General features: G+C 44.7%; 3 protein-coding genes across 3 annotated transcripts; 2 read left to right on the forward strand and 1 right to left on the reverse strand.

Annotated features, from left to right (window-relative positions):
- The first annotated feature begins 211 nt into the window (after nt 1-211).
- On the forward strand, nt 212-6,416 carry LOC127344790 (uncharacterized). Its single transcript, XM_051371126.1, has 12 exons — nt 212-381; nt 1,510-1,590; nt 1,682-1,852; nt 1,969-2,034; nt 2,701-2,775; nt 3,167-3,283; nt 4,251-4,462; nt 4,551-4,641; nt 4,747-4,815; nt 5,264-5,355; nt 5,753-5,816; nt 6,163-6,416. Exons 1-12 carry the CDS (start codon nt 301-303, stop codon nt 6,265-6,267), a joined length of 1,224 nt encoding a protein of 407 aa, XP_051227086.1. The 5' UTR covers nt 212-300; the 3' UTR covers nt 6,268-6,416.
- Nucleotides 6,417-8,286: 1,870 nt separating this feature from the next.
- Nucleotides 8,287-13,259, forward strand: LOC127344791 (protein FATTY ACID EXPORT 3, chloroplastic). The gene is made up of 7 exons (XM_051371127.2): nt 8,287-8,704; nt 9,260-9,653; nt 9,847-10,017; nt 11,471-11,517; nt 11,596-11,633; nt 12,624-12,710; nt 12,874-13,259. Exons 1-6 carry the CDS (start codon nt 8,468-8,470, stop codon nt 12,706-12,708), a joined length of 972 nt encoding a protein of 323 aa, XP_051227087.1. The 5' UTR covers nt 8,287-8,467; the 3' UTR covers nt 12,709-12,710; nt 12,874-13,259.
- Nucleotides 13,260-14,276: 1,017 nt separating this feature from the next.
- LOC127338742 (dirigent protein 1-like) lies at nt 14,277-15,077 on the reverse strand. The gene has a single exon (XM_051364740.2). The coding sequence runs from the start codon at nt 14,952-14,954 to the stop codon at nt 14,403-14,405; it is 552 nt and encodes a 183-aa protein (XP_051220700.1). The 5' UTR covers nt 14,955-15,077; the 3' UTR covers nt 14,277-14,402.
- Nucleotides 15,078-26,936: the final 11,859 nt, after the last annotated feature.

Consider the following 26,936-nt stretch of genomic DNA (forward strand, 5'->3'; position numbering starts at 1 on the left):
CAATTCCTATACACCGCCGCGCGCGATAATGATCGACCTGATCAGTGTATAGGAATTGCCTAGGAAACCCCGTACGAGCGTCAAATAGGAATCGGCTTAACAATCAAGCATCGCACATTCGCACTGTGGACGCCGGTAATCGGGTAAGGCCCATCAGAACAGGCCCAGCCCAGACCAAAGGCCCCAGCAGAACCAAAACTAACAAAGGCGACCAGCGGCCCACGAATGACTAGACCCTAAACCACCTCTCTTCTCCACTTCCCCCTATCTCACCTTGCTCGGAAAGAAGTCGACGTGCTAATGGCGGCGGCGGCGGCGGACTTCGCGCAGAGCAAGCAGGCCATGTCCTACGCGCTCTGCAAGCACCTCGATCGCGATCCGGTAACACCCCTTTTCCGTTCGCTCCTAGAACCCCGGATTCCGTTCTTCGTTACTTCAGAGGCTCGGGGAAATAGCGCTCCCTTTGGCTGTTCAATGGCCATGTGGGGTTTTCCACTCTTTATGGTGCGTGGTGACAAGTTCTAGTGCCGATTCGTCGGGCTCTGGGCATGGTTAGTTCACCAATCGGAAAGTTTGGATGGTCTCGTCGCTCAAATCTCATGCTGTAATTATGCTGCGATGTAGAATTTATGTATTTTGGTTTTGTACATCGTGTTTGGTTGTGGAAAGTGTAGATGTAGAAGCTGCCTATGGTTAAATTGCTCGATTAGTTCGGGGTCTGGATTGTACTTGTTAATTCTGTCCTGTGGATCATCCGTTTCGCTTACTGAGACTTTTCTGGTGTGCAAGAGTAACATAGTATGAAGATACACGATTTATTCAAAATGTTTGGGCAAAATTAAGAGGTAGACTATATTTTTAGTCAGATATATCTTACTCTGCTTATTATGGTTGAGTATTCCTCGTATGGTTATGGGGTAATTGTTCTCGATCACACTGAAACAGAACATATTTTTCATAATAGCTGTACTTATCTTAATCAAATTAGTTATGCCAAGCACCAAAAACGGGCTCTTTTGCTTGCCAATAGTGTGTTAAGGAGACGAGTAGTCTAGTAACTTGCACATTTTTGAGCTACTATCTGGCACATGGCCAGAAGAACACTCTAGTTTATCCGCACAAGACAAAGCTTGAAACACTAGTCCTCCAATAGATTTGATGCACAGATAGTAGTCTTTGTTACGTCTTAGTTGTTACGAAGTAGTGTATTGTCCTGTTCAAAAAGTTCGCACAATGTTTTTTCATCTCTTTGAGCTGTGCCTAGCTGTGGTCTGATATAGCACCAATCGAGTAACTTAGTGATGACTTGTGTTTTGGATACTCCTGATCTCTGGACCAACGTGTGTAGGGCACATGCATAAGCTTTGATGGCTAGTATATACTGTGTTACTTTTTGTTATTTGCTACTTCGTGCGAACAATTTTTTGTCAATCTCACTTTTATCAAGCTTTATTTGCATGAAGTTTTATTTCTGGAAACTGTTACTTATTTATGTGGTGAATGTTGCAGAATAGCATATCCAGTACAGTTATCAAGGAGAGTGATATTGCGAGTCTATTCTCACATATTGTGACCAATCCGCAAGATGAGGTAACTATTCTTGCATGTACGTACAATGTTCATTAGGTCCGCTCGCTACTGCCTAATTATTGACACATGATCTCCTTTTCGCCATTCGTAGGTAAAGAAGTGGGTTGAATTCTGCAGCAATTTTGCTTCAAGTGATGGAGGACAGCATGCGTTACTTGGCAATTTGAATCAACATTTGTCCCAGATGTCAGTACTATTAGCCAGTGGTTTTATACCATCAGTTGCGGACATTGTTGTGTTCGCAACTGTGCATGTTTTCATGGTATGTGTGATTTAACTTTACCAATTTATGCAACCACCATTGTTAGTTTATCTGTATAGATATGCCTTTCCAGACATTTACTTCCCAACATTCTAAGTGCGTATTGCTTGTTACAGTGTCATCTTAGTGATAGTGAGTTGCAGAAATATCCAAATATATCGAGGTGGATGGACTACATTCAGGTTAAGGATTGATCTTCTGATTTATTTTATTAATTTCACCTATCTGTTTTTCTGAACTTGTTCCTGTGTGTTTACTACCCTCTCTTTTAAAAAATATTTATAAATTACAGATTTCTTGCCAACACATAATTTTCTATACATGAAATATATACCCTCTCTTGTAAATTTTCAAATCCATATAAATTATAGATTTCTTGCCAACACGGAATTGAATACATCTCCAATGTTTTCCTTCTCGTTTCTTATCCGTCACTATGATAATTTTTGTGCACACTTTAGTTACAATCTTTTGCGTTCCAGATATGCTGTTGTGATCTCATTTCTGTAATTACTAAACTCAAATTTTGATTTAGCCATGTTGTGTGGAATTAATTTATCTGCTATTCAAAGCTATTCAGAACAATTACATAAGGCTAGCTTTTACACCTTTAAAGATCAACCTATGTTTACATTGTAATTTCTACAGAATTGCATTTTTGGGCAGTTATTCTAATATCATTACAGTTCGTTACAAAAGTAATTTTGTTGCCTTCATACCTATGTAACCATACCTTTATGCTGGTGGGAGTCTCTTATAAAAAAGAAATACCAGTTGTAATTAATAGGATGCCTGTATTGAGAGCCATTTATGCCATCTTATGTAAATCTATCTACTATCTCGTGCAGAATGTCGTTGATTTTGGTACATCACTGCAAAAGATAAACGTGGCCAAATCTGTCTTCAGTCCACCTCCACCTTCTGTAAGCAATTTTTTTTTTGTGATCGAGAAGTATTTTATATTTCCCATTTCCTGTTTAATTTATCTACTTTCATATTCTACTGGAAATTATGAGAAATTATCTCTGTTGCATGTTGTTGCTAGTTACTGTGCTAACAAGGTAACATTTGTGTTTGTTCTGCTAATTCGTGCTCTTTTACATCTTTTGAGTTTGATTGATGCAGTACTACTGTTAGTATCACTAAAGAGCTACAAACTTATATCTTGAGAGTTCCCTCCAAAAAAACTTATATCTTGAGAGAATCAATAAATCACTGATACAAAGTTTCTTTTCAAGTGTCCTCAAAATGTTTATAAAAATATTATGTTGAAATCAGAAAATAACCTTACCATTTCTTAATTCTACTTGACAGCTTCCAAAGAAAGCTGATAAAGGAGATGCTGATCCAACTTCGAAGAAAGCTGTTTCAGGACAGAAGATTGCGGATAAGTCTGATGGAACTGCTGACTCCAAAAAGGCTGCAGGGGAGGTGAGTCTATTCTGTAATTAAACTGATGTACATCACGGATTGACATTTCCGGACCAGTATTTGTAAGAGGCACTCGTGTTACATGGTGGTGTGAAGATCAAATGGAGTTTTACCAGTTACTGCATTTTCGCATTCTTTTGCTGCAATGTCCAGCACTCCAGTTTAGTATTGCATACCCAACTTCATGGTGGACTGTACGGTATGTTGGTTGTATGTTGGTTGATTCCATAGCATGCCCAGTTTTATTAACTGTTGGCTGACCAAAAGATCGGCTAGACCATCAGACTACTTGACCCTTTGTTAACCAGAATCTGGCAAAAATCGTGAATAAAATTTTGGGAACAAAAAAAGTAAGACTTGAAATATCATAGACTGCCAATGTTACGTGTAGGAATATAGGATCATGCAATATTTGGTTAGACATGGAATCATCTATCTATGCAGTAGAGTCATTTAAATAGGAAATGATAAGTTTAGAGTTAGAGAACGGATCTGTATTCTTTGGATTATTATGTAGGGGTCAAGCAAGTCCTCCTATATAAGGGACAACATATTGACTCCCTCTGTTTCATAGTAGTTGTCGCTGGAACAGAGGGAGTATCAAATATCAATCAAGCAACAAAAAATTAATCAATCTAGTCTCTCCCTTGTTTGTCTTCCCCAAACCTATGTTCTACTCCACAATACCCTACACCCTGCTGTCTGTCATCTTCCTGGCAGCAGTTACCCAGTTTCTTCCAGCCAATTGTTTGGTAGGGAACCACCAAACCAGCATACTCCAGTTCTGATTAACGTAGCGACTTGTGCGATGCACCAGAAAACTAGGTGGACTGTAAATTAAAATGTCTAGCCATGTAAAGCTTTTGCATAGCAGTGTTGATATTCATGTTTGTGCACCATTATAGAACCTATTTCCTGTGCAACATCTTCTATTAGTTAATAAGTTTATTCTGTTGATTCTTGTCAGAATAAGGTTCCTGGGGATAAGGCAATTCCCACTTCTGCCAAAAACGACAAGCCTTCTGGGGATAAAAAGAAGACCCCAGGGAAAAAAACAGAGGCAGCTGCAGAGAAAGCTCCGCAGAAAAGTGCAGAAAAGGATTCTGAGTGCAATGTTAGTATCCTGAATATACAGGTTGGCGTTATTCTCAAAGCCTGGAAGCACCCATCAGCTGACAGGTACCAAATTTCCACCCAACAGTTGTAATAAGTTCTACTAGTTTTATGTCATTCTTCTTTCTAATATTCCAACTGGTTATTTTTCCAGTCTTCTAGTGGAGGAGATAGATTTGGGAGCTGGCAATGTGCGTCAAGTTGTTAGTGGTCTTGCTAAGTTCTTCAGCCCAGAGGAACTCGTGGTAGGTAGCCAACAGCAGCAAGGAACTTGCATGATTCTTGTTTATTTTCTCTCTTTATCCATGACGCTGTGTTTTGTTATAAATATTTGTCTTTATTTTTTGAAGAATCGCCGTGTTGTCTTGATCACGAATGTGAAGCCTGGGAAGCTGCGGGATGTAATGTCTGCTGGACTGGTATGTTTTATTTGCATCTTATTGAACTTGTGTTTTATACCTCAGCAAATCATCTTGAATTGGGCTATTAGTCTGTTTATCTCATTCTTTCTGAAGCTCCAGGCAAGCCTTGATGCGTACTGCTAAACTATTACACACATATTGCGGAACTTCATACTTTTTATGAATGTATGGGACTTCATTCTGGCAGACTCTAAAATAGTCACTATAACAGTTCTCACAGAAGAAAATGATAAACTAATGTGAAAATGAACTTAAGAACACTTACCACGTAAGTGTCTAAAGTGGAACAGCACTTGGCAAGTAACAGTAGGTTGTTCTGGTTCATATACTAGCATATTTCTGACATAGCGCAAGTTCGTCTTGTCTTCTGTTGTCAACCTGTAACTGTCTTTGTTTTCATAGAAAAATTTCTTTCCAACTTGTTTTACATTAAACGTATTATCAGGTCTTGTGTGCTTCAAACAGCGATCATACAGTTGTGGAGCCTTTGATTCCTCCAGAAGGAGCCAAGCTTGGCGAACGCATTTCTTTTGCTGGGTAAGAATCATGTTTTGTGAATAATGTACTCCATATATATATTTTATAAAGGTGTGTTTGTTGTATTCATGGCCATGTAGTGGTTCAAATGCCAACTAGTATGCGGTTTTCGGTTGATATGTAATGCTTTTGCACAATACATGTTGGTAACAGTAACAGTATTTAGAAGTTCCAATTGGATGAACCAGAGGGTCGTGCTATCTGTTCATGTTATAAAAAAACTGCAATTTAGTTATTTTTAGCGTAGTTGTCTTATATCTTAACGAATACGTGTGCTTGTGGCTACCTGCGAAACAAAATATTGTAGTTCAATACTTTTGTCAAATTTTGCCAAGTTTGATTGCTGGAGTTATTTGAATTCCTACTTAACCTGCATCATTTGCCTACTTTCTTGTAGGTTTGATGGAAAGCCGGAAGATGTTCTAAATCCAAAGAAAAAACAGTTGGACAAAATAACACCGGTTAGTATGGCCAAATTTTCTGTGATGCTATCTCACTTCGCTTTTTTCCTTTTAGTGATCAAAAGGTTGGCCTTTCAGGATAGTTTGATTAAATGCAGCCAATTTTGTCATTAATTGGAGAATCTTATATTGTCATCAAATGACATACCTATCCAAATGCTATTGCATATTTATATTACTCCCTCCGTGCCACGAAGATTGTGTGAGATTTGTCAAAATTTTGATGTATCTAGGCACTAAATAGCAGTTAGATACATCCAAATTTTGAGAAATCTAAGACAACTTTCATGTGACGGAGGGAGTATTTTGCTTGCTCACAAATAACTTTGATTTACTATTCATCCAGCATCTCCGTACCGACGAGAATGGAATTGCAACATTCCGAGGGGTCCCTTTCACTACGTCAGCTGGTCCATGTAGATCTTCAGTTCCGAATGCTGATGTTAAGTGAGCGGCTCGTGAAACATGCTGATTTAAAACATTGATGTGCACATGCGGATGTACCATTTTGTCTTAATGCCCATATCAAATGCTACCAGATGTCAACAGAGTTGTCAGTTCACCGAATTTTAACATCTGAAAACAAGTTCAATTTTTCTATATGAGGAGTTACATGTAGCTGATTTGGGGGCAATTTTAGTTATGTTACTGCTTGAGCAGTAAAACTTCTCTATTAGAATAGGTTTATACCTTGCTTCGGTAGAGAGTCGCATGAGGCTAGGGGAATTGAGTTCTGCCTTGTGGAGCTCCTTTTGTCTGCCGTGCATCTTGCCTCTCTGTGTGGCAAAGTATTGTTTTGAACCTGTGGCCACATCGGATGCACTGGCACTGAAAGTTTAAGTGACAAGCTAAACGTGGCCTTCTACCTCTAATTTTCTTGTAAGATTCAGCAACAAATTTGATACCTGAGGTGGATAATCGGTTTGGACCCCTGTTTCACTTCCGCTCCGAACCTTTTTGGGAACATTAACAGGTCTTCACTTTTTTTTCTCTCGAGGATAACCAATTGCGAAGCATTTCATGACCGCATTGTGAGAAACTGAATAGTAATGGGATGCTTTCGGATGACCATTGTCCAAGATCCTTTGGATGAGTTCAGAATGCATGTCCTGAGGTATGCCCAAGCATAAACAGAAAAGAAAGTTGGAAGAGATTCGTACCCACCGTGAGAAAAAAAGTTTCTCCAATCTGGGGTAACATTCAATCCATGCTTCGAACAAAAGCCAGTGCCCTTGATGCTTCGAACGAAAGCCAATGCCCTAGGAGGCTGCAAACAAGGGGCCTAACCCGTTTTCTCTAATATTGGAAAAAATGTTATTTGAAAATCTTTAAAAATTTGAAATAATTTTTTCATGTACATATTCTGTTGATACTTGTGTAAGTTTTTACAGAAAATACACTTGTATGTAGCCTACACGAAAATAAAAAAATGTTTAAATGGCACTATAGTGATTGGTAATAGCAAATCACATTTTCACATTTATGTGTAGGTCACACATGGTTGTTTTTTATGCCAAAATCTGCACAAATAAGTATCAACATTGGATATACATGCGTTTTTTTTTTAAAGTTCTCTGAAATTTTGAAATAGCTTTTTTTTTTTTTGGAAATTTTCATTATAGGATGCATGTGTACCCGGGTTCATATCCTCTGTGTCCCATATGAAGCAGATTTGTTCCAATAACATTGTCGAGTGCAAACGTTTGGGTCTCGGGCTACATGTAGCCTTTTTTGAACAATTAAAAATCTCATTTTGAAATTTTGAAATTTCGAAGTTTCAAAGAAAAAAATCCTAGATGTAAAAAATAATGTACTCTACCAACCTGAAAAAAAATCAACTAGAAATACCCAGTATTTGAGGCCACAATTTTTTTATACAAAATCTGACATCTCAAGTTGTGAATAGTTAAAGCTTTGGAACCTCCAAATTGTGTCATATTTTGTCGTTCTTCTTAATCCTAGAATATAAGGCATTTCGGGGGTCCAGATATTGTATGTTGATCATTATCCACGTCTATGAATTTTGTTTAGAACTTTTTGAAACTTTAAAATGCTGTTTTAAAATTTTGGAAAAATGACAAGCTCCAAAGTGATTTTTTGTGCCATCGTCGACACTCAGCGAGAAGAGCCCTGATGACTTTTTTTGGCGAAAATTTCACTGATCTATTAATAATCATCAACAATAGTATAAATAGATCCACACGTAATATAAATTACAAATAGATCATTGGACCACCTAGCAACGACTACATACACTATCACGCTGCCGACTTGTACACAAAAAGTTGTGACAATGAGAAGGAGGATAGTGAGGTTTACGATCTCTAAAAGTGATGAGTAGGGCCCGAGGAGGCAATGAACGGGTGGCACGCCCACGACACGTTAGCACCACACGGGAGATTTGTTCCATCTCACTCGAGGCTCCAGCAGCCTGCTGCGTGACGAGAGCTGAAAAGAAAAGAAAGGAATCCCTAGAGCAAATTCCCCTCAGCTCAGCGGCCAAACCAAAAGCCCCGAAGAAACCTCACCAAACTCCACCTCCATTCCGCTCCCCCATTTCCTTCGTGCCGTCCGCCTCCGCCGCCGTCCCGTCTCCCCCCTTCCTCGCTTCGCCGCCGCCGCCGCCGCCCCGAGGCGCGCATCCGTCTCCCATGGCGGCCTCGCTCCTACACGCCGCCGCCTCCTCCTCCCCGCTCGCGGGCCCCAGCCCGCCCGCCCGCGCGGCCTTCCGCCCCCTCGCCTCCTCCCCATTCCTGCGCCTCGCGCGCTCCTCCCCCGACCTCCGCCGCTGCCGCCGCGTCGACGCCCCGCTCCGGGCGCTCCCGGCCGGAGGGCCCGCCCCTCGTGCCCGCCGCTTCGTCGGCGCCTTAGCGGCGGATGAACCTGCTGTGAGTACTCGCCCTCTCCGAGATCCTTGCGCTGGTTTCTGTTTCCTCCTGGTGGCCATGCCTTGTTTTCACTTCCGAGGCTTGTTTCTCATGTCGCTGCCAATCTGATCTGCTAGAGCGTAGTTGGTCACCTCACCTGCATTTTTGTTTTACAGTATTAGATCCTTCCATTGGTCTCCGGTTCCTGTGCTGGTGCCTTGTTTTGACTTCTGAGGCCTGCTTCTCCTGTTCCTGCATATCTGATCTGCTAGCCTGTAATTGCTCACCTCACCTGCATTTCTGTTTTATTAAATCCTGTGCTCGATATACGGCTGAAATAATCGCAAGGATAGTTTCTCAATGCGCTTTTACACTCTTTTTTATGTGCTGCGCCATGTGATTTGAGTATAACGCGCGGAGCATACTTTCTGCTAAATGGCAGTGGTCTGTTAATTCGTAGGCTAAGGTGTCCCGACCTGTTTTTTGTGTGTGTGGTAAATACTGTATGTTCGTGGCTGAATTTTGCTGTAAAATTACGATTCTAAACTCACAACCTAACTCGCCTGCTGAATCCAGACGAGTTCCGAACCGGGCGATGATGACGCGGAGAAGGAGAACATCGAGATAGAGCCCGAGGAGGCGCAGGAGGTGTGGAGGGAGATGCTCAAGCAGTTCAAGGGCGAGGCCATCCGGATGCAGGCCCTGACGACGGAGGCGTACGCCGTCTACTCCAAGAGGGCGAGGGAGGTGCTGCTGGAGGCCTCGGAGAAGCTCAAGATCCAGGCGGATAAAGCGCAGAAGGACCTGAGCGTGATCGCCGCGGAGGTCGGCGAGGAGGGCCAGGAGTACCTAAAGCTGGCTGCCCAGAACTCCCCGGACTCGGTCAAGGATGTAACCGAGACCATCAACGCGCTTGGCAAGCTGAATGGGCCGTCGGAGTATGCGGACTATCATGTCGGCATCCCGTTCGGTACGTGAATGCGTTGTGTTGGTGTTGTTTCTGGTGATCTAGTTAACTCCTATTCCGCAAGTTCACAAACATTTGTGCCTCTTGAGGAAATGGGTTCTGTAGATCATCTGTTTTGTGTAGGCAGTTTGGTGCTGCCTTGCTACGTGAGGTTTTGAGCAGCTTTTCATGGATATATATATATTCTTTCTTGTAGGTACCTATCTTACTGTGGGAGGTTTCCTCAACTTTATGCTAACTGGAAGTGTGTCTGCACTTCGCTTTGGTTTTGTTCTTGGGTTTGCACTGTTGGCTCTGGGCATCTCAAGCTTGAGAACGCAAAGAGCAGGTGGTCGGCAGCCTCGTCTTCTGCTGAAAGGGCAAGCTGGTTAGCTCACATGTTCTCCCCCTGTTTTCCTTGAGTTTATTTCTTCCATTTCAACGATTAAAGTGCATGAGTAGTCTCAACTTTTCCTAATGCATATGATGTGTATTCTTTGCAACTATAGTGACATGCTTGTGATGTTTGCAACTTCAAGAAAAACAGAATGAAAGAAAATAGAAGTGAAATACAAATACATAATTTGTGATTTATTAAGTTCAGAAGATTACTCTTTGACAGACCTATTTGTTTTGTCTATTACTCCGTATTTAGTATTTTTATGTTTCTATGCTTATTTACATTGCTGAGTGACGTGATATCTATTTGTTAGTATTATGCACATTATCAGTTCTGCATAATTCTCTGAAAGCAACCGAGTCACTGGTTCCAGTAACGAATTATTTGCAACTATGAATCTATTTGGACTTCAGGTTTATTTGAATGCATTTTAAATATTAAGAACTGCCTTTGTTGTTTCTGTGATTTTTTTTTTGCGGGGAATTATTTCTGCAAATTATTTCTGTAAACTTGACCCACCATCGATAATGCTTTAACACTTAGACCATGATAATGCTTTTTTTTTTCCGTGCACGGGAGGTCCCGTGCATGTTTGTGCCGTCGATTTTGTGCTTTAAGTTCATGTCACACTGTTTCGCCAAGTTTCGTCAAGTTTCATTGTGTTTGAGTTTGGTACGATAGGATGAAACACAATGATACCTAATGAACCAATGGACGGGAGGTCCCATGCATAGGACAATGACTGGTCTCCTTAAACCATTGGTACATACAAAAAAAGAAAGAAGAAACATTTTTTGGGCCGCATCGGGGGCTAAGAAGAAATATATATTTGATAGGCAAATAACTTGAATCAAAACCATGTGCATTTTTTCTAAATTTATCAAACAACAATGTAAACATAGGGAGGTGGTACTATAGCCATATGCAGTCCCAATATAAAACTTGATGACATTTGAAAGATCTGAAAAAGTAAGATAAATTCAGCATGAGCAGTGTTTAGTCTTTTTTAGTGTAGAATTATCTTTGTTTTCCGTCTTTCAGGTGCGGTTGTGTTCGATTTTGGTTTCTGTTATTTTACAAAAATATGGGGCCCCTGCTATGTCCTCACTTATTTTCAAATTGTTTCGAAACTTTCTCACATAGTTCCTATGGAGTTTAGACTCAACTTGAGTTCCATAAAACTGTTTTAACATAAAATTATTGACTGTAGATACATAGCATCCAAGCTATAAACTGTTCAGATTGACAAGACAATGCATGCCGTGTATGATTCAATTTTTTATTCTTTGTATTGACTATGCAACGGTTGTGAGGCTCAATTTGTAATCGCACCTTGAGATACTATCTCAAGATTAAGTTATCAATTGAGCTCTGGTAAACTGTTGGTTTGTTATCCTTTTAACTTGCAAAAGTCTTAACATACTTGACTTGTGGCATGCAGCTATTGCAAGCGTTATCTTCTTCAGGGAATTATCAATTTTCTTCCAGGTAACATTTCTGGGTTGTCTCAATTTGTATTGCTGCTGTCTACAATGTCAGAATTAAGTTTTACTTTCGTGTGTGTAGCACGGGTGGTTTCCAAATATCTTCGTGGTCCTTCTGAGGTCAGTACTACACATTCAATATCTGCACTTGCTTGGTGTATTCTCATTTTAGAATCACAGAAACATATAGTGAAATATAACTGGTTGTCGTGAACTATATTGCTCTTCTATATGCATACATGCATGACTGCATAAAATGGATTGTTCCTGTGAGTATAAGGTTCCGCGTGCGTATACAAATTTATAATGGATTTTCACACCCATTTGCATTTAGCTTTTCTTGCAACCTCTGCTTCGTGATAAATTACTTCTCATTTACTTCACTGCATTGTCCATGCCAGAACCATATTCATCAGTGGTGCCACAATCACCTGACAGGACACATCTCATTTTTGTGTAAAGTGTGAATTAGGAACACAACCCACTCTTGTGTTGCCCCACAATATGCTGCATCTGTCTTATAGTGCATCACTGTAAAACCAAGACAAAAAAATTCATCAAATGGTAGGATGGAACTATTGCAACTATCTGTAACATAGCTGATAGCAATCATTAGACACAAATTGCTGTGAATAATAGTCGTTAGACTAAGTGTACAACCCCACCAGCTTGATGTCTGGTAGCTATACTACTCCTTCAAGTTTTGTACATCTACATGGTCTCTGAAACACATGATTTACAGAACTGTGATATCATGAAATTTATATGATGTTATATTTATAAAATCTTAATATCACTGTGATACTACAAAATTACTTTTGTAGACATTAGTTCATATACTTAGTTACTTACCAAGTTTCCAATCTGTACTAAAGAAGTAGGGCTTTAAGGTTTGACTGGACACGTCATAAAAGTTTAGCATTTTTGTGAACTGGAGTACTGAATTTGTGGATTTTGTCTTCAGTAATTAGATTGCCTACTATTTCTTAGTTTTGCTTCGGTTAGAGCGCATTTTGCACTGCTTGTAGAGGCAGCTGTTGGCCACTAGGGCTATTTTAAATTCGATCAGGAAAACATGTTCATTATTTCTATATTTTATTTCTGCTGCAGTGGATTGGTAGCAGCCTTTTACATTCATCGCATTGTGACCGGTGGCCACAAAGGTCCAAGCACCAAGAGTGGTTCAGAGAATTAATGGTAACACACTAACGCCTAACCTTTTTTCACCTTGAGATCTTTGTGCTACCCATAATATTGTACTCCAATATATGTACTTTGTTCACTGAACTAGTTAAACTATGTGTACTATTAAATGATCACCGTAAATTGCTATCCATCTCACGACACAATACTTCTCTAGGTTATGCAACATACTGGACGAATCACATGATTGCTGAAACTTGAGTTCTGAAGATTGATTGCCACCCTTTGGCTCTCATGGTTTCCCTGTTCCTTTAGCCTTCAACTCAGGCACACTTCACTTTGTCAACAGCGTCTGAAATCTGAAGTGGCTCCTTATAGTACACTGGGGACTCAAAATACTTGCTTGCGTGCTCTCTGCCCTCATGGTTGCACCCCTTTATTCTTTTCTTCATGTAATATAGATGCTGCCCTGGAACAACAATAAGAAATGGCCCTTTGAAGGTCGTAGCATGTACCTAGCTGTTCATTACTTATGTTTTTATTGCATACAACGTAGTTGTAACACATTTGACATCTAGTGAAATTAGATAAAACTGTTCAACATACTTTGTGTCAGTGGGTTGCTGTTTGGCCCGAGGGTTACAATTTGGCAGTGGTGATCACATCACATGCCGCCGGCTCCCAGTGTGTGCTTGTCGCTATCAAGTAGTCATATGTTACATTGTGTGGCACACTCCATATTATATAGGAGGCCAATGCTACAAGAGTGTGAGTCCAACACTACACGTACCCTATCCACACCTAGTACAAGTAAAATACAAAGCTTAAACAAACAAGTAAACAATATCGACACAAACACAATAACAATAATAACATCAACAACAGTACGATGGGAAGATTTTGGCGCATCCTAGATGAATGCGAGATGAATGAGATATACTTGCACTAGAGGGGCTACACTTGGTTGTGGGAATCTCCCATGTTAGTAAAAGTCGACCGGGTATTCTACATGGTTGGATGGGAAGAGCTCCACCCAAGTTGGTCGCTTTGTTGCCTACTGTCTCTCGTCTCTAATCACTACCCAATAATACTTGAGGGCACACCACACCCAATACGTCGATGACCTAGTTTTAGAGGTGGTGAACCAAACTATAAGGAATTGGAGACAAAGTGCTAGAGTCATGGGTGTTGGTGGCGATGGCGAGTAATAATCCCCAAGTGCAAGAAGTAGATGTAGAACAATTCAATAAGTATTGAGTGTCGAACCTGACGTGGGAATGCCAAATGGGTTGCTTGTTTTGCGTCTTTTTTCGATCTTTTGATACGTTTGGATTTAAACAGTTGTATTCATCTTAGTTATGCAGAGAGGTTGTGTGTAATAATAATAATAAAAAAAAAGTAATAAAACATCTTTTATCCAAAAAAAATAAAGCTATGATAGGGAGTACCCTAGAAAACATAAAAGCCAAGCAAGCGACGGAAAGGAAACTTCACCTAATCTGATTCGAAGATTGCTAGACATAATAGGGATTATAAGATACCACACTTGCCATATTTATGAACACAATGGAAGGAATTGATTCGAAGATTGCTAGACATAATAAGGATTATAAGATACCACACTTGCCATACTTATGAACACAATGGAAGGAATTGACGGATATCGGTGCATATAACCGATAAATGACCTCCTATAAAGAACCAGCACACACGACACACGCATGGAAGCATACAAATATGGTGCGCTTACACACGCGCGTGCACGTACATGTCGACCTGGAGCACTGCGTTGAAGGTGGTGCCGTTTATCGAGTATGTCCGGAGCAGACCATAGCCGGTTGCCCCGCGGAACATGCCGGTGCCGCCAACGACCGGCAGCTCCCTGACGGGGTCGAGGATGGCGTCCCTTCCGAGCACGGCGATGGTGCTGCCGTTGTGCGGCCCCGCCGTGAAGACCATGTTGACGCTTAGCATCAGCGCGGCGTCCGTCCGCGACGCGTACATGTAGTACCCCTGTGCTGTGCCGACGGCCGGGGACGCCGCGTCAGGCCCCTCCGTCAGAAGATCGTCGATGACGAACACGTCCCCGAAGCGGAAGGCTGGTTCGAGGGGCGGCAGCTGCGTCACCGCCCTGGCGACGCGCACCGCCGTTGCTGGGCTCGGCGGCACCGCCGTCACAATATCGTGCATGTAGAACTTGAGGTGCGTTGTTGTCTTCGTGGCTGCCGCCGCTCCCACGAGGAGGATGGCCATTGAGACTGCGACTGGTAGGAGCTGCATGGTGTGTTTGGTAGACATGCCACGTTCGTCTACGGTCTGAGCTAGCTACACGAGATTGCTTACAATTTGTGCTCAATCTCAACTTATCTTGACGACGAAGACGTTCTTTCTTATAGACTGGGTTATGTATGTCTAGGGCAATCCGCCGCGATATTTTTTAGTATCTATATATAAATACCTATATATCTTATCTACGACTACCTCTATTTATACCTCTATATCTATATCTAACAATAAAAGCATTAAGATTTCTTTGTTTTGTCCTTTTTCATTTGCCTCTGTTTTTCTATCAAAATTTGTATCTACTAACAGATATATGCACGTGTGTTGTCATGGGAGAGGATAAGTTATGTCCGAAAAAGCACAAATTAAGTATGTTCTTGTTGGTACAATGGCGAAAACATGGATATCAAAGCAGACCTCCATTGGTTTATGTCATGATGGTTCAAGTCACTACCGGAAAATCCACCGTTGCCGTGTGGCCAGATCTTTGTTGTGCGCCAAAAAGCATAGAACACACAAAGGTTATGCGCAGCTATGTATAAGGCAACACAAAATAACACAGTAGTGGCAAGAGAAGATACACGGCAAAGAAAGAACACCGCAAAGCGGGAAGAAAACACACGACAAACAAAATAACACGTCAAAGTGAAAACACACACGACAAAGAGGCGCCCACGTGTCCTTCCGAGCCGCAATTAACGGAGGCGTTAACATGGCATGGTTTTGCCGTATGTCCTCTAACGGACACACTACAAAGAATTATGGCCACGTTGATGCCTCTTTCCTGCACATGTCGTTTCTTCCCGCTGATAGGTTCACAAGGCAAATAATTAGAACCACGTTGACGCCTCTTTCCCGCGAGCGTTGTTTCTTCCAGCTGAAACGTTCCCACGCGGGGGAAATTTCCCTTGTTTTCTTTGTCGTAGGAAAAAACACATGACAAAGAGGGGTCTTTGCCGTGTACCGTGCGTTTTTCCCTGGTACACGGCGAAGGGTTTCCCGCCTAGTTTTCTCTTCATTTTCTCCTCGACAATTCATTCCCACCATTAAGTCCGCCCGGAACATTGGCTCTACCCATCGTGTCACAGCAAGGGAAAAGCCTATGGCTGCGTCGTGACTGGCCAGCCCACGTACCCATCCTGTTAGTTAAGCTAGGCGTCCGATTAGCCTATTTTAATGTTGCGGCTCATCTTCTCACTCCGATGCACCTCCTCCACGAGGCGATGCTATCATCCACGCCGTTGAACTTTAGCTCCTTCCCACACAACGTGGGATCGTCTTCTGATGCCGTCGGCCAATGTTCATCCCACCCACCTCCTCCTCCGCGATGCCCCGTCGCCGCATCACCAAGTGGGTGAAAATCGCCCGCACCCCCGGAGCCGTCAGCTACGTACGATGGAGGTTGATTTTGACATCGACGAGGAGCTGCTAACAAACTCGAAGCAGGCCGCTCTCCTCCCGCTCCTTCGGCACCGCCCTACGGGCCAGGCATGACGCCGGCCATCTCGAGGTGGCGAATGCCATGCTCATGGACCGCGCCGTCGAGGTCCTTCTCTAGTTCGCGACACAGGAGGCTGCAACGCATGACTTCATCGCAGCAGAGGTGCGGGCCAAGGCGGAGATCCGAGAGCAGCGCGCCGCACAAGCCGCCACCAGCGACGCCGCTGTTGTGGGTATACTTCATGGGTGTACCATCGACAGTGCCTAGATCCGGCAAGTCCGGGTGGCCCACAGACGGTGATGAGGCATGTGGCCCATCGGGCGGCCCAGTTGCTGTTGATCATGAAAGAAGAAGTCCGGCCCAGGATCAGTAAGCCGGATCCGTACCGACATTAGGAGTAACCCGGATCCACGGAGGCCCATGAGGAACCCGGATCCAGTACGACGTGTATGGAAGGCGGATCCGTGACGTGCACGGCAAGATATTGTATCGTAGCTAGGCTATCTGTAATCCGGCTAGGACTCTCCATGTAAACCCTAGATCCGTGCGCCTTTATAAGCCGGATCCCGGGAGCCCTAGAGGCACAACCACAACTCATTGTAACAACGCGAAAGCGCCCAGATAATTCCAGACAAGCAGCAGTAGGCCCTGTCATCGTGCAGGTGTTCCGAAGCTGGGTAACTCGCGTACCACCGTCCCGTGTGCACTCCGCCCTATGGCCCCTACTTCTTCTCCCCCTCGTGAGGATCCCTCCTCCGAGGTACCGTCGATTAGGCAACGACAGTTGGCGCCCACCGTGGGGCCTGTGGCGTCTGGAGGCCGGAACCGGGAGGGTTCCGCCATGGGAAGCTACGACGACACCATCGCCGTGGGGCGCGCCCTCTACGTCGGAAATCTGCCGATCGTCCCTCCGGATGAGTGCTGGATTCCGGCTAAGACTAACCCCGTCAAGCTCTCCATCGTCCCAATCGGCAGCATACACATCTTCATCGGGGAAACCGTCGATTCCGACGGAAACCCACTGGTAAGTAAAGCAGACGCGACCGCCGCAGAGCTGGACGCTGTCGCGAGGATCCGATCTGAGATGCAGGAGCTTCCCCAGGAAGAATCCGCCTCGGATCTGGAAATTTCAAAGCCCACCCAATCCGCCCCTGAGCAGGAAACAACGGTGGAAGACCAATGCAGATCCGCCTGGGTCTCCCAGGTGTTAGAAAAGCAGAGGTGCCACTTCGTACACTTCTTGGCCCATACCGCCGGAACCGCCCCTCCAGAAGACGGAGCTGGTCCTGAGCAGGTAGAGGCACCGGAAAACGACGCGGATCCGGATCAGGCTGAGCTTGTCGGAGAAAGCGGAACTCCGGTTGAAGAGTCGATTTTGGGCAATCTGAGCCCAATTTCCGGAGACACCCCCTCCATGGACACTGACGAGTTTAACCGCAAGCTAGGGGAGTACGGTTTCGGTGATCAGCCTGAAGTCGACTCCGCCCAGCCTAAGCAGGTTCTCGCAACGGTAGCAGCGCAGGGACAAACTGGATCAGAAGAGGCAACCAACCAATCTGACCCTCAGCCATCCCACCAAGGATCTCCAAGGTCTCAGGAGCGACCCCGTAGAGATTCTTCCTCGGAGGAGCTCCTGTCAGCTGAAGAGATGGCCGCGCGAGCAGTTCTTAACACACCTATAACCCCGGGCGACGCCGCAGATCTGGAGGCTCTAGAGGCCACTAGAAAGGAAATGCTGGCCACAGCCAAGAAGCTCGCCGATACCGAAGCTGCGTTAAGGGAAGAGAGGGCAGAAGCTGCAGGATTGGCGGAAAATTTCGACAGACAGGATCGCGAGATTGCTGCCACACTCGAGCAGGTCAAGAGCATGAGGGCAGAGTGGGAAGTAAAGATGATCTACGCGCAGGCGGAGGCCGATCGAATTGTTAGAGAAGCAATTCCGCCTCGCAGAATACCCTTCAACACGCCCACAGAGCACCAACCGCTGGAAACCCCAAAGGACAACATGCAAAAAGCTGCGGAACTGTTGAAGAAGAAGGACGAAGAAGTTGATATCAACTACCTCCGCACACTTATTGACATAGGCATCCCAAATGGGCCTGCCGAAGATGGTACCCGGGGTTTACTGGAAGCCCAATACCCGAAGAATAAGAAGATTCGGGAGCCCAAGATTTACTAAGGAAAGATAGAGTTGTAATAGGAAGTGTTGTTTGTAATCTGGCGGGATGAGTTAGAAACCGTCCCGGACTCTGTAAACTTGTATAGCACGAATCCCTCGCTCCACCTCCTATATAAAGGGGGAGTCGAGGGACGAAGAATCAATCGAATCATTGTCTGCAAACCCTAGTTTTCATAATCGTCGAGTACTTTTCGGCTGAAACCTTCGAGATCTACTTACCCTCTACTTCCAACTAAACCCTAGCCTACAATCCATAGGCATTGACAAGTTGATACCTTGTCAATTGGCGCCGTCTGTGGGAACTAGAGGCGTAAGGAGCTGATCTCGATGGCACGCTCAAGATCTTCGACATCGTCAACCGCAAGCAACACAATGGATCGAGGTAAACAGATCGCTGCTGGTCTTGTCGATTTTGTTCCTCACCCACCCTCCCGTTTGGATGCATATGCGTATCTGGCGGAGCCCATGGAGATGACGTTCGGAAGGTTCCACTTTCGCGTCGAGAAGGAAGGATCGTATCGTGTCGAGATTCCGATTTCGTCGGGATCGTCGGCGGTCGATTCCGATTTTTCAAACTATGCATCGTCAACCGAGTCAGGAGAAGAAGAAACCTCAGCGACATGCTACGTCAGCACCAGAGCAAGAGAGAAACTCGCCAAGATCTTCAACGACATGTCGTTTGAGTCATCTGCGGACTCATATATAAGTGATGGCTCAAGCGATGTCGACAGTTGCGACTTCATCGACAAATCTCTCACAGTGGGCAAGGTCTTCATCAATCTCAACGATGATGTCACCAAACCCAACGTAGATCTGAGTACAAAATATCATCAGATTTACGCCATTGAAGATCAAGAGGAGACATCTGAGGCTTTCGACAGTCTGGGAAACCCATACGTTGATCCCTCCAATCTGCGACAAGGCCTGGGCAACAAATACGTCGGGCCAGAGCCGCGAGATAGAGTTCAACTGTCACAAGCAGCGTGGGACAGAGCCACGAGAGCTATGAACGGCACAGAACCAATGGCTACCATGGCCACACCAGAAGAACTGCAAGCATATCAATATAGGCTCGCACGAGCTGCCAGGGAATTGGAAAAACAGACAGCTGAGTTGGACAGGAGAAAGGAGGCAGCTTCTGCATCCAGCAGGAGAAGGGCAGATCTAAGTCGACAATCTAGAACCACGGGTGATAGCCATCGGGAGGCGCGAAACAGAGCAAGATCAAGGCTGCAACACATACCCGAAGCAGAAAGAGAGCACTTGGTCCAAAACCTCGACATGTCCTTTATGTCGATAGATACAAGAGGAAACATCATCCCTAAGACACCAGAGGCTGGGTATATGGCGACACATGCTTTTATCCTTGCATCTAAACCACCTCCAGGTGATCCAAGGGAAACACTGTACAATATGGCGGTAGCAGGAGTTGGAGCTATGGGGACAGCGTTTGTATCAACGCCTCCCGAAGGAGCGGCAAGACAAAATAGTCCACGACCTGCAAAGAAGAACAGCCGGCAAAGACTTGAAGGGCCAAGTGGAGCAAGAGACACAGCCGCACAAGCAAGAGTCGACAGAGCGCGGCAGAAAGGTAAGGGATCATCGGCAATCTCCGGAGTTGAACGACGAAGATATGTGTGGCTTGCCATGCTTTACGAGGAGAGTCCGAAAAACTCGAGTCCCCTCAGGATTCAAGTTACCCGATAACTTCAAGAAGTTCGACGGCCTCCAAGATCCAGAGGATTGGCTAGTCGACTATCTGGAAACGGTGAAGCTCACAGGAGGAACTAGGGCAACAGCCATGCAAAGCATCCAGGTGCACTTGAGTGGAGCCGCACGATCTTGGATAAAGAAACTCGCCCCAGGATCCATCGACAGCTGGGAAAGTTTCGAGGATGTGTTCGTCAAGAACTTCAGATCCACGTGCAAAAAACCCGCGTCGTTAGAGGAGTTGAGAGCGTGTCGACAAAAGCCAGATGAGCAATGAGGAAGTACATCCAGGAGGTGGAATATCATCAAAAACTCGGCAGAAAATATATCTGACGAGAGAGCAATAGATGCGTTTGTTGCAGGAGTCGCGTGGAGATTTTGTCGAGGACTTGGGAAGGACCAATCCAAAGACAAGATCCGCGTTAATGGAGATAGCAAATAAATGGGCAGATGGAGAAGACGCTGTCCACAACAAACGACACAAAGTCGCCGAGGAGGACCGCGGTCGAAACTATCAACCAAGGCGAAGATTTCCTCGGACGTACCGAACTACGACGCTCCAGGACAAATTTCGGCAGGTTTTCGGACAAATACAGGAGGAAGCAACAGAGATGATTACCAGAGAAGCAGTGAACAGCGAGGTGATAACAGGGATGATTCACGCAACAGGCAAAATAGCGGGCCTAGGTTCCCAAGACCTTTCGTGTCCCCTGAAGAGATGATGAACGGACCGTGCCATATGCATTTTTCCTCGACAAAGAACGGCAAAAGACAGTCAGTGGCACTTGCGTAAGGACCGTCGAAATTTTCAGGCAATGTTGCGGTATGCAGAGAACGCCAATGCGCGAGCAGCACAGAGAAATCCTCGGGAACCCAGGAGTGAGATCCACTTGCCGCCTCCTCCTGCGATTACAGATGACAATCGGCATCAGCTCAGAATAGCTGCAGCACTGCACCACCACCCTATGTTGATCCTAACTCCAACGGAGCGGTGTCGATGATTCAGAAGGGAAGGCCGTCCAATAGAGCTCAGAAAGTAATCTCACGACAGGTGTTTATGGCAGAGAAAATGCCTCCACCAACAGTTGAGTACCTTAATTGGTCAGGACAAGACATCGGCTTCACAATAGCAGATCATCCGCAGCAAGTTCCTCGACCAGGGCAATCAGCACTTATTTTGCCAGCAGTTATCGCGGGATTTGATGTTTCTCGAGTGTTCATAGACGGCGGCAGCAGCTTAAACCTTATGTATGCCGATACATTGAGGAATATGAACATATCCTTAGCAAACTTGAAACCAACAGACACAAGGTTCCACGGCATCACACCAGGAGAAACCAAGTTATCCATTGGGAAAGATCAATCTCGACGTTCAGTTTGGGACCCGAGAAAATTACAGAATCGAGAGGCTTGAGTTCGAAGTCGTGGATTTCCCGTCGCAATATCACGCTCTGTTGGGACGACCAGCATATGCTAGATTTATGGCGGTGCCGCACTATACATACTTGTTGTGGAGGTTGCCTGGACCAAAGGGACCAATCACGATCCAAAGGAAGTTTTGCTTTAGCCGATAAGTGCGACAAGGATTTCCACCGGTTGTCGAAACTTTCGGGATGCAAGCTGAGTACTTGGCGTCAAAAAGCATGACTGATTACGACGTCTTGCCGTATTTGGGAGGCCAAACAAAGAATCAACTTTCGATCTTGAGAAAAATTCAAAAGAGGTGCAGATTCACCCGACAGACCCAAAAAAGACGACATCTATCGCAAACGACATGGATATCGCATAGGAAAGCGCGCTCGTCGAGTTCCTCCGTGAGAACTGGAAAATCTTCGCATGGTGTCCAGCTGGCATGCCAGAGTACCCGTGGAACTTGCCGAGCACCACCTAAACTTGGATCCACTAGCGAGACCAATCAAACAACCTTTGCGGCGTTTTTCGAACCAAACCGCAAAGCCATGCTATCGTAAATCAATCGACTACAAGAAGCTGGATTTATACAAGAGATATTGCCACAAGCCACATGGGTAGCAAATCCCGTGCTGGTGCCGAAGAAAAACACTAAGGTCCTTCGCATGTGCGTCGACTTTACGTGTCTCAATAAACATTGTCCAAAGGATCACTTTCCCCTCCCGAGGATCGATCAAATTATCGACTCCACGGCTGGATGTGAACGTCTCTCCTTCCTCGGATGCATACTCTGGTTATAACCAGATCAGATTGAAAGAAGAAGATGAAGTAAAACTGCTGCGTTTATTACACCTTACGGCGTGTTTTGCTACGTAACAATGCCCTTTGGTCTAAAAAATGCGGGAGCAACATATCGAGGATGATGCGAAGTGTTTGGCGACACGATTGGGAAGAACGTGCAAGTATACATCGATGTTGTCGTCATAACTTAAAAAACGGGGGCAACGCTGATTGAGGATCTCAAGGAAACCTTCGACAACCTCGATAAGTTCTGCCTCAAACTGAACCCAACGAAGTGTTCTTTCAAGGCGTCCCAGCAGGAGAACTTACGGGTTTCCTAGTCTCAGCAAGAGGGATTGAAGCAAATCCCGATAAAATACAAGCTATCGTAACAATGAGGAAGCCAACAAAGTTGAAAGAAATACAACAGCTAACTGGGCGAGTCGCAGCTTTGAGCAGATTCGTCGCAAGGTTGGGAGAAAAAGCGTTGCCGTTCTACGCTTTGATAAAACAAGGAGATAAATTTCAGTGGAACGAAGAAGCCGACGTAGCTTTCGAGGATTTGAAGCGCATAATCTCGACACCACCAATCTTGGTGGCGCCAAAAGAAAGGGAACCTCTCCTGTTGTATATCGCAGCCACGCCCCAAGTAGTGAGCACGGCGCTAGTTGTCGAAAGGGAAGAAGAAGGAAAGCTCCACGGCGTGCAGAGGCCAGTATACTTCGTTAGCGAAGTTTTATCGCCCTCAAAACAAAGGTATCCGCAGTACCAAAAGATAGCATACGGAGTGTTCACGACAGCACGAAAATTGCGTCACTATTTTTCGGCACATCCGATCATAGTGGTCAATGAAGCTCCTTTGTCAAATATATTGAACAACCCAGAAGCTAATGGTCGTGTCTCCCTTTGGGGAATAGAACTTTCCCTCGGGACATCACGTATGAAAAAGAAAAGCAATCAAGTCGCAAGTTCTGCCGGACTTCATCGCAGAGTGGATGGAGTTGCAAAATACAGGACCTCCGTATTTGTCGAGAACTTGGACCATGAATTTTGACGGGTCCAAAAGACTAGAAGGAGCTGGCGCAGGAGTAGTACTCATATCACCTGAAGGCGACAAATTGAAGTACATCCTTCGGATGACGTTCCCTAACGCATCTAACAATGAAGCAGAATATGAGGCTCTAATACACGGGATGAAGATGGCGAAAGCCTGCGGAGCAACTCGACTGAAAATCTTTGGCGATTCACAGTTGGTGGCACAGCAAGTTATGAACCAATGTGACGCAATCAATGATAGCATGATGGCATACAAGGAGGTGTACAACGAGCTCGAGAAGTTATTCGATGGATGCGAAGTAAACCATGTTAGTAGATTGAGCAACGACGAAGCCGACGTTCTTGCAAACATCGGGTCGCAATGCCTTGCAGTCCCGCCGTGTGTATTCGGGGAAGAGATAACAGAGAGAGATCCACTAAGTCGACAAAATCAAAAAAGAAGGAGAAGAAACCCTCGGGGGCTACCAAGGACAAGCAAGAGGACGAAGAAGAAGATCAGGACCTGGTCATGGTGATACAAATACCATGGATGCAACCGTACATATCATACATCCTAAGGAAAGAAATACCCGACGATCCGCTTGAGGCAAGGCGAGTAATTCGACGCTCCAAAGCTTTCACGGTGGTCAAGGGAGAATTGTATAATCGAAGTATTTCAGGAGTCTTGCAAAGGTGCGTCACACCCTAAGAAGGAAGAATAATTATGAAGGATGTACACGAAGGAATATGTGGCCACCACGCAAGTAGTCGAGCTATCGCAGCCAAGGTCTTTCGGGCAGGATTCTACTGGTTGACAGCAATCGAGGACGCCAAGGACATAGTAAGAACTTGCGACGCGTGTCAAAGGTTTGCCGCAAAACCTCATTCTCCAGCAGCAGAGCTAGCACCAATACCATTGTCATGGCCCTTTGCTCAATGGGGACTTGATATGGTGGGCAAGTTACACAAATCCTGGCCAGGAGGAAAAGAGTACATGCTGGTAGCTGTCGATAAGTTTACAAAGTGGATAGAAGCGAAGCCGATAAATTCACCAGACGGAGCATCCGCAGTAAAATTTGTCAAAGGCCTCGTCTTCAGATTTGGAGTGCCACACAGCATCGTCACGTACAACGGCAAGAACTTCACATCCCATGAATTCAAAGATTATTGCGAAGAGGTGGGTATCAAGCTGAACTTTGCGTCGCTTGCACATCCTCAAACCAATGGGCAAGTCGAGAAAGCCAATGGCATCATCTGCAATGGCATCAAGAAGCGCTTATTAGGACCACTGGAAAAAGCTCGACATACCTGGCCAGAAGAACTACCGAGCGTGTTGTGGAGCATCCGAACAACACCAAACACAGCAACGCAGGAAACTCCGTTTTTCCTGGTTCATGGAGCAGAAGCGGTACTACCAATAGAGATAGAGCATAACTCTCCACGTGTCGCTGAATATGATGAAGAAACGTCGAGAAAAGCGTTAGAAGATGACGTTGACGCACTTGATGAAGCTCGAGATGAAGTATTATCTCGGGTAACCAAATATCAACAGGACTTGAAGAATTACCACAGTCGACGTTTACGGCCAAGATCTTTCCAGGTGGGAGACCTAGTTCTTCGGCTCACGCAAAAAAGTCATGAAAAACTCGAGTCACCATGGCTTGGTCCTTACATTGTCACGGAGGTAATCGGAGGAGGAGCATACAGGATAAAGGACAAGAAGACAGGGGTGGAGGAGCCAAACCCCTGGAACGTGGCGCAACTTAGGCGGTTCTACGCCTAGAGTCGAAATATAGTCTTTGTAAAACTTCAATGTACTGAAACGCCCGCGAAGTTTTCAGACGCACTCTTTTCCTTTTTCGGGGCACCGAGTGGGGCCGGAGAAGGTTTTTTATGAGGGGGGCTCGGGGTGCTGCATTATAATACAGATAGTGACAGTATAACTTTTCTTCTTTATCGACATGATCAAAGTCTTTGCTCCGACGAATTTCAAATATAGCTCATCGACAAAAGAAAAGCCTTGCTTTGGTATTCAAATACCTCGTGAGACAATAGAAATACAAAATAGTACTCGATAAAAAGCTCGGGGGCTCATCTCCGCCATAAATATATAAATGCCTTGGTTCAAAACCTCGCAAATATACACCGAAACACTCGGGGGCTAGACAAACAGAGAAATATAATGATTGCTTTACAATATAGTCATGGATTACAAACAAAAAATATCTACAAGAAGAAAATAACTAATCTTGATTCAATATGTCATCAAGAGTAACTCGTTTTCTTCAGGAGCAGCACCAAGAAAATCGGCATAATGGCCATCGGCAAAAAGTCGGCATCCATCCGAAGCAGGTCCTCAATCATTTCTTCGGCTATAGGCGTAACCTTCGTGTTAATCCTGTCAACACCAACTCTCCGACGTTTTACCTTTTGATGAACTTTCTCGACAACCTGGGTAAGGTCAAGTTTCGAGTGGCAGATCTGGAGCATGATAAGAGCAAATCGCGCCACTACCGGTTGAGCTCTGACAAAATCATGGATACTGCGAGCATCCCTGAACCTTTCCATCAAGTCAGGAAGAGTTTTTGGCTGGACGTTCCGAGGAAACATGGAGTTGTAAACCATGGACAAGGTCTTGGTACAGAAGTCAAGGAAATCGCGAGTTTGAGAGGCGCGATCTTGAAATCTGACAATTTGGCGGGTCCTTTCTGGGGTAGCCCAAAACAAAGAACCATGGTCCAGGGAAAGATTAACAAGGAGGGTTGTCCTAGCATTTACCCTCTCTTCCTCGGCAGCAAAGCATCGCAAAGGCACCTATCAAAACAAAGAAGTGGAAACCTTTAAAAAGACAAGAGCATGAAGATGGAAGATATCGTAGGATGAAACAGCATACCCGACATATTCGCACCGGCTTCATTCATTAATTCGAGCATGAAATTTTCTCGAGTAGTCGCCTTTTCAGCTTCGGAAGCAGCAATTTCTTTAGCAGCCACGGCCTCGTGAGCTTGCCGAAGAGCAATTTTTTCGGCTTCGTATGACTTACGAGATTGCTCCATCATCACAAGTGTTTGCTTCTTCGCATACCGAAGTTGTTGCCGAAGTTCATCCAGCTTCTTGCGACAAGGTATCGTCGACAGAGCGGTATCAGCAAAAGCTCTCCTCGCGTGGGAAGAAGAAGGCGAAACATTGGAAGGAGCGGCAGATGGAGTATAATTGTCAAATATCAACTGAAATTTAAACAAGACAACATCAAACAACCAGCAAAGATAGAAGTTTTCATTAATTTCTTGGAATAATTATAAGGGCATTACAGTGGAGCTAAGGAAGTACGTGTCGCCAAATGACTACTTTGGCGACAGGAGCAAAAGAAATAGAAAGAAAAACAGAGGCATGCAACTAGACCTCCGGCCTTGACGAGCTAGGAGTCGACGATGGCTTAATC

This window comes from Lolium perenne, chromosome 3 (genome assembly GCF_019359855.2).
Source record: "Lolium perenne isolate Kyuss_39 chromosome 3, Kyuss_2.0, whole genome shotgun sequence".
Lineage (NCBI taxonomy): Eukaryota > Viridiplantae > Streptophyta > Magnoliopsida > Poales > Poaceae > Lolium > Lolium perenne.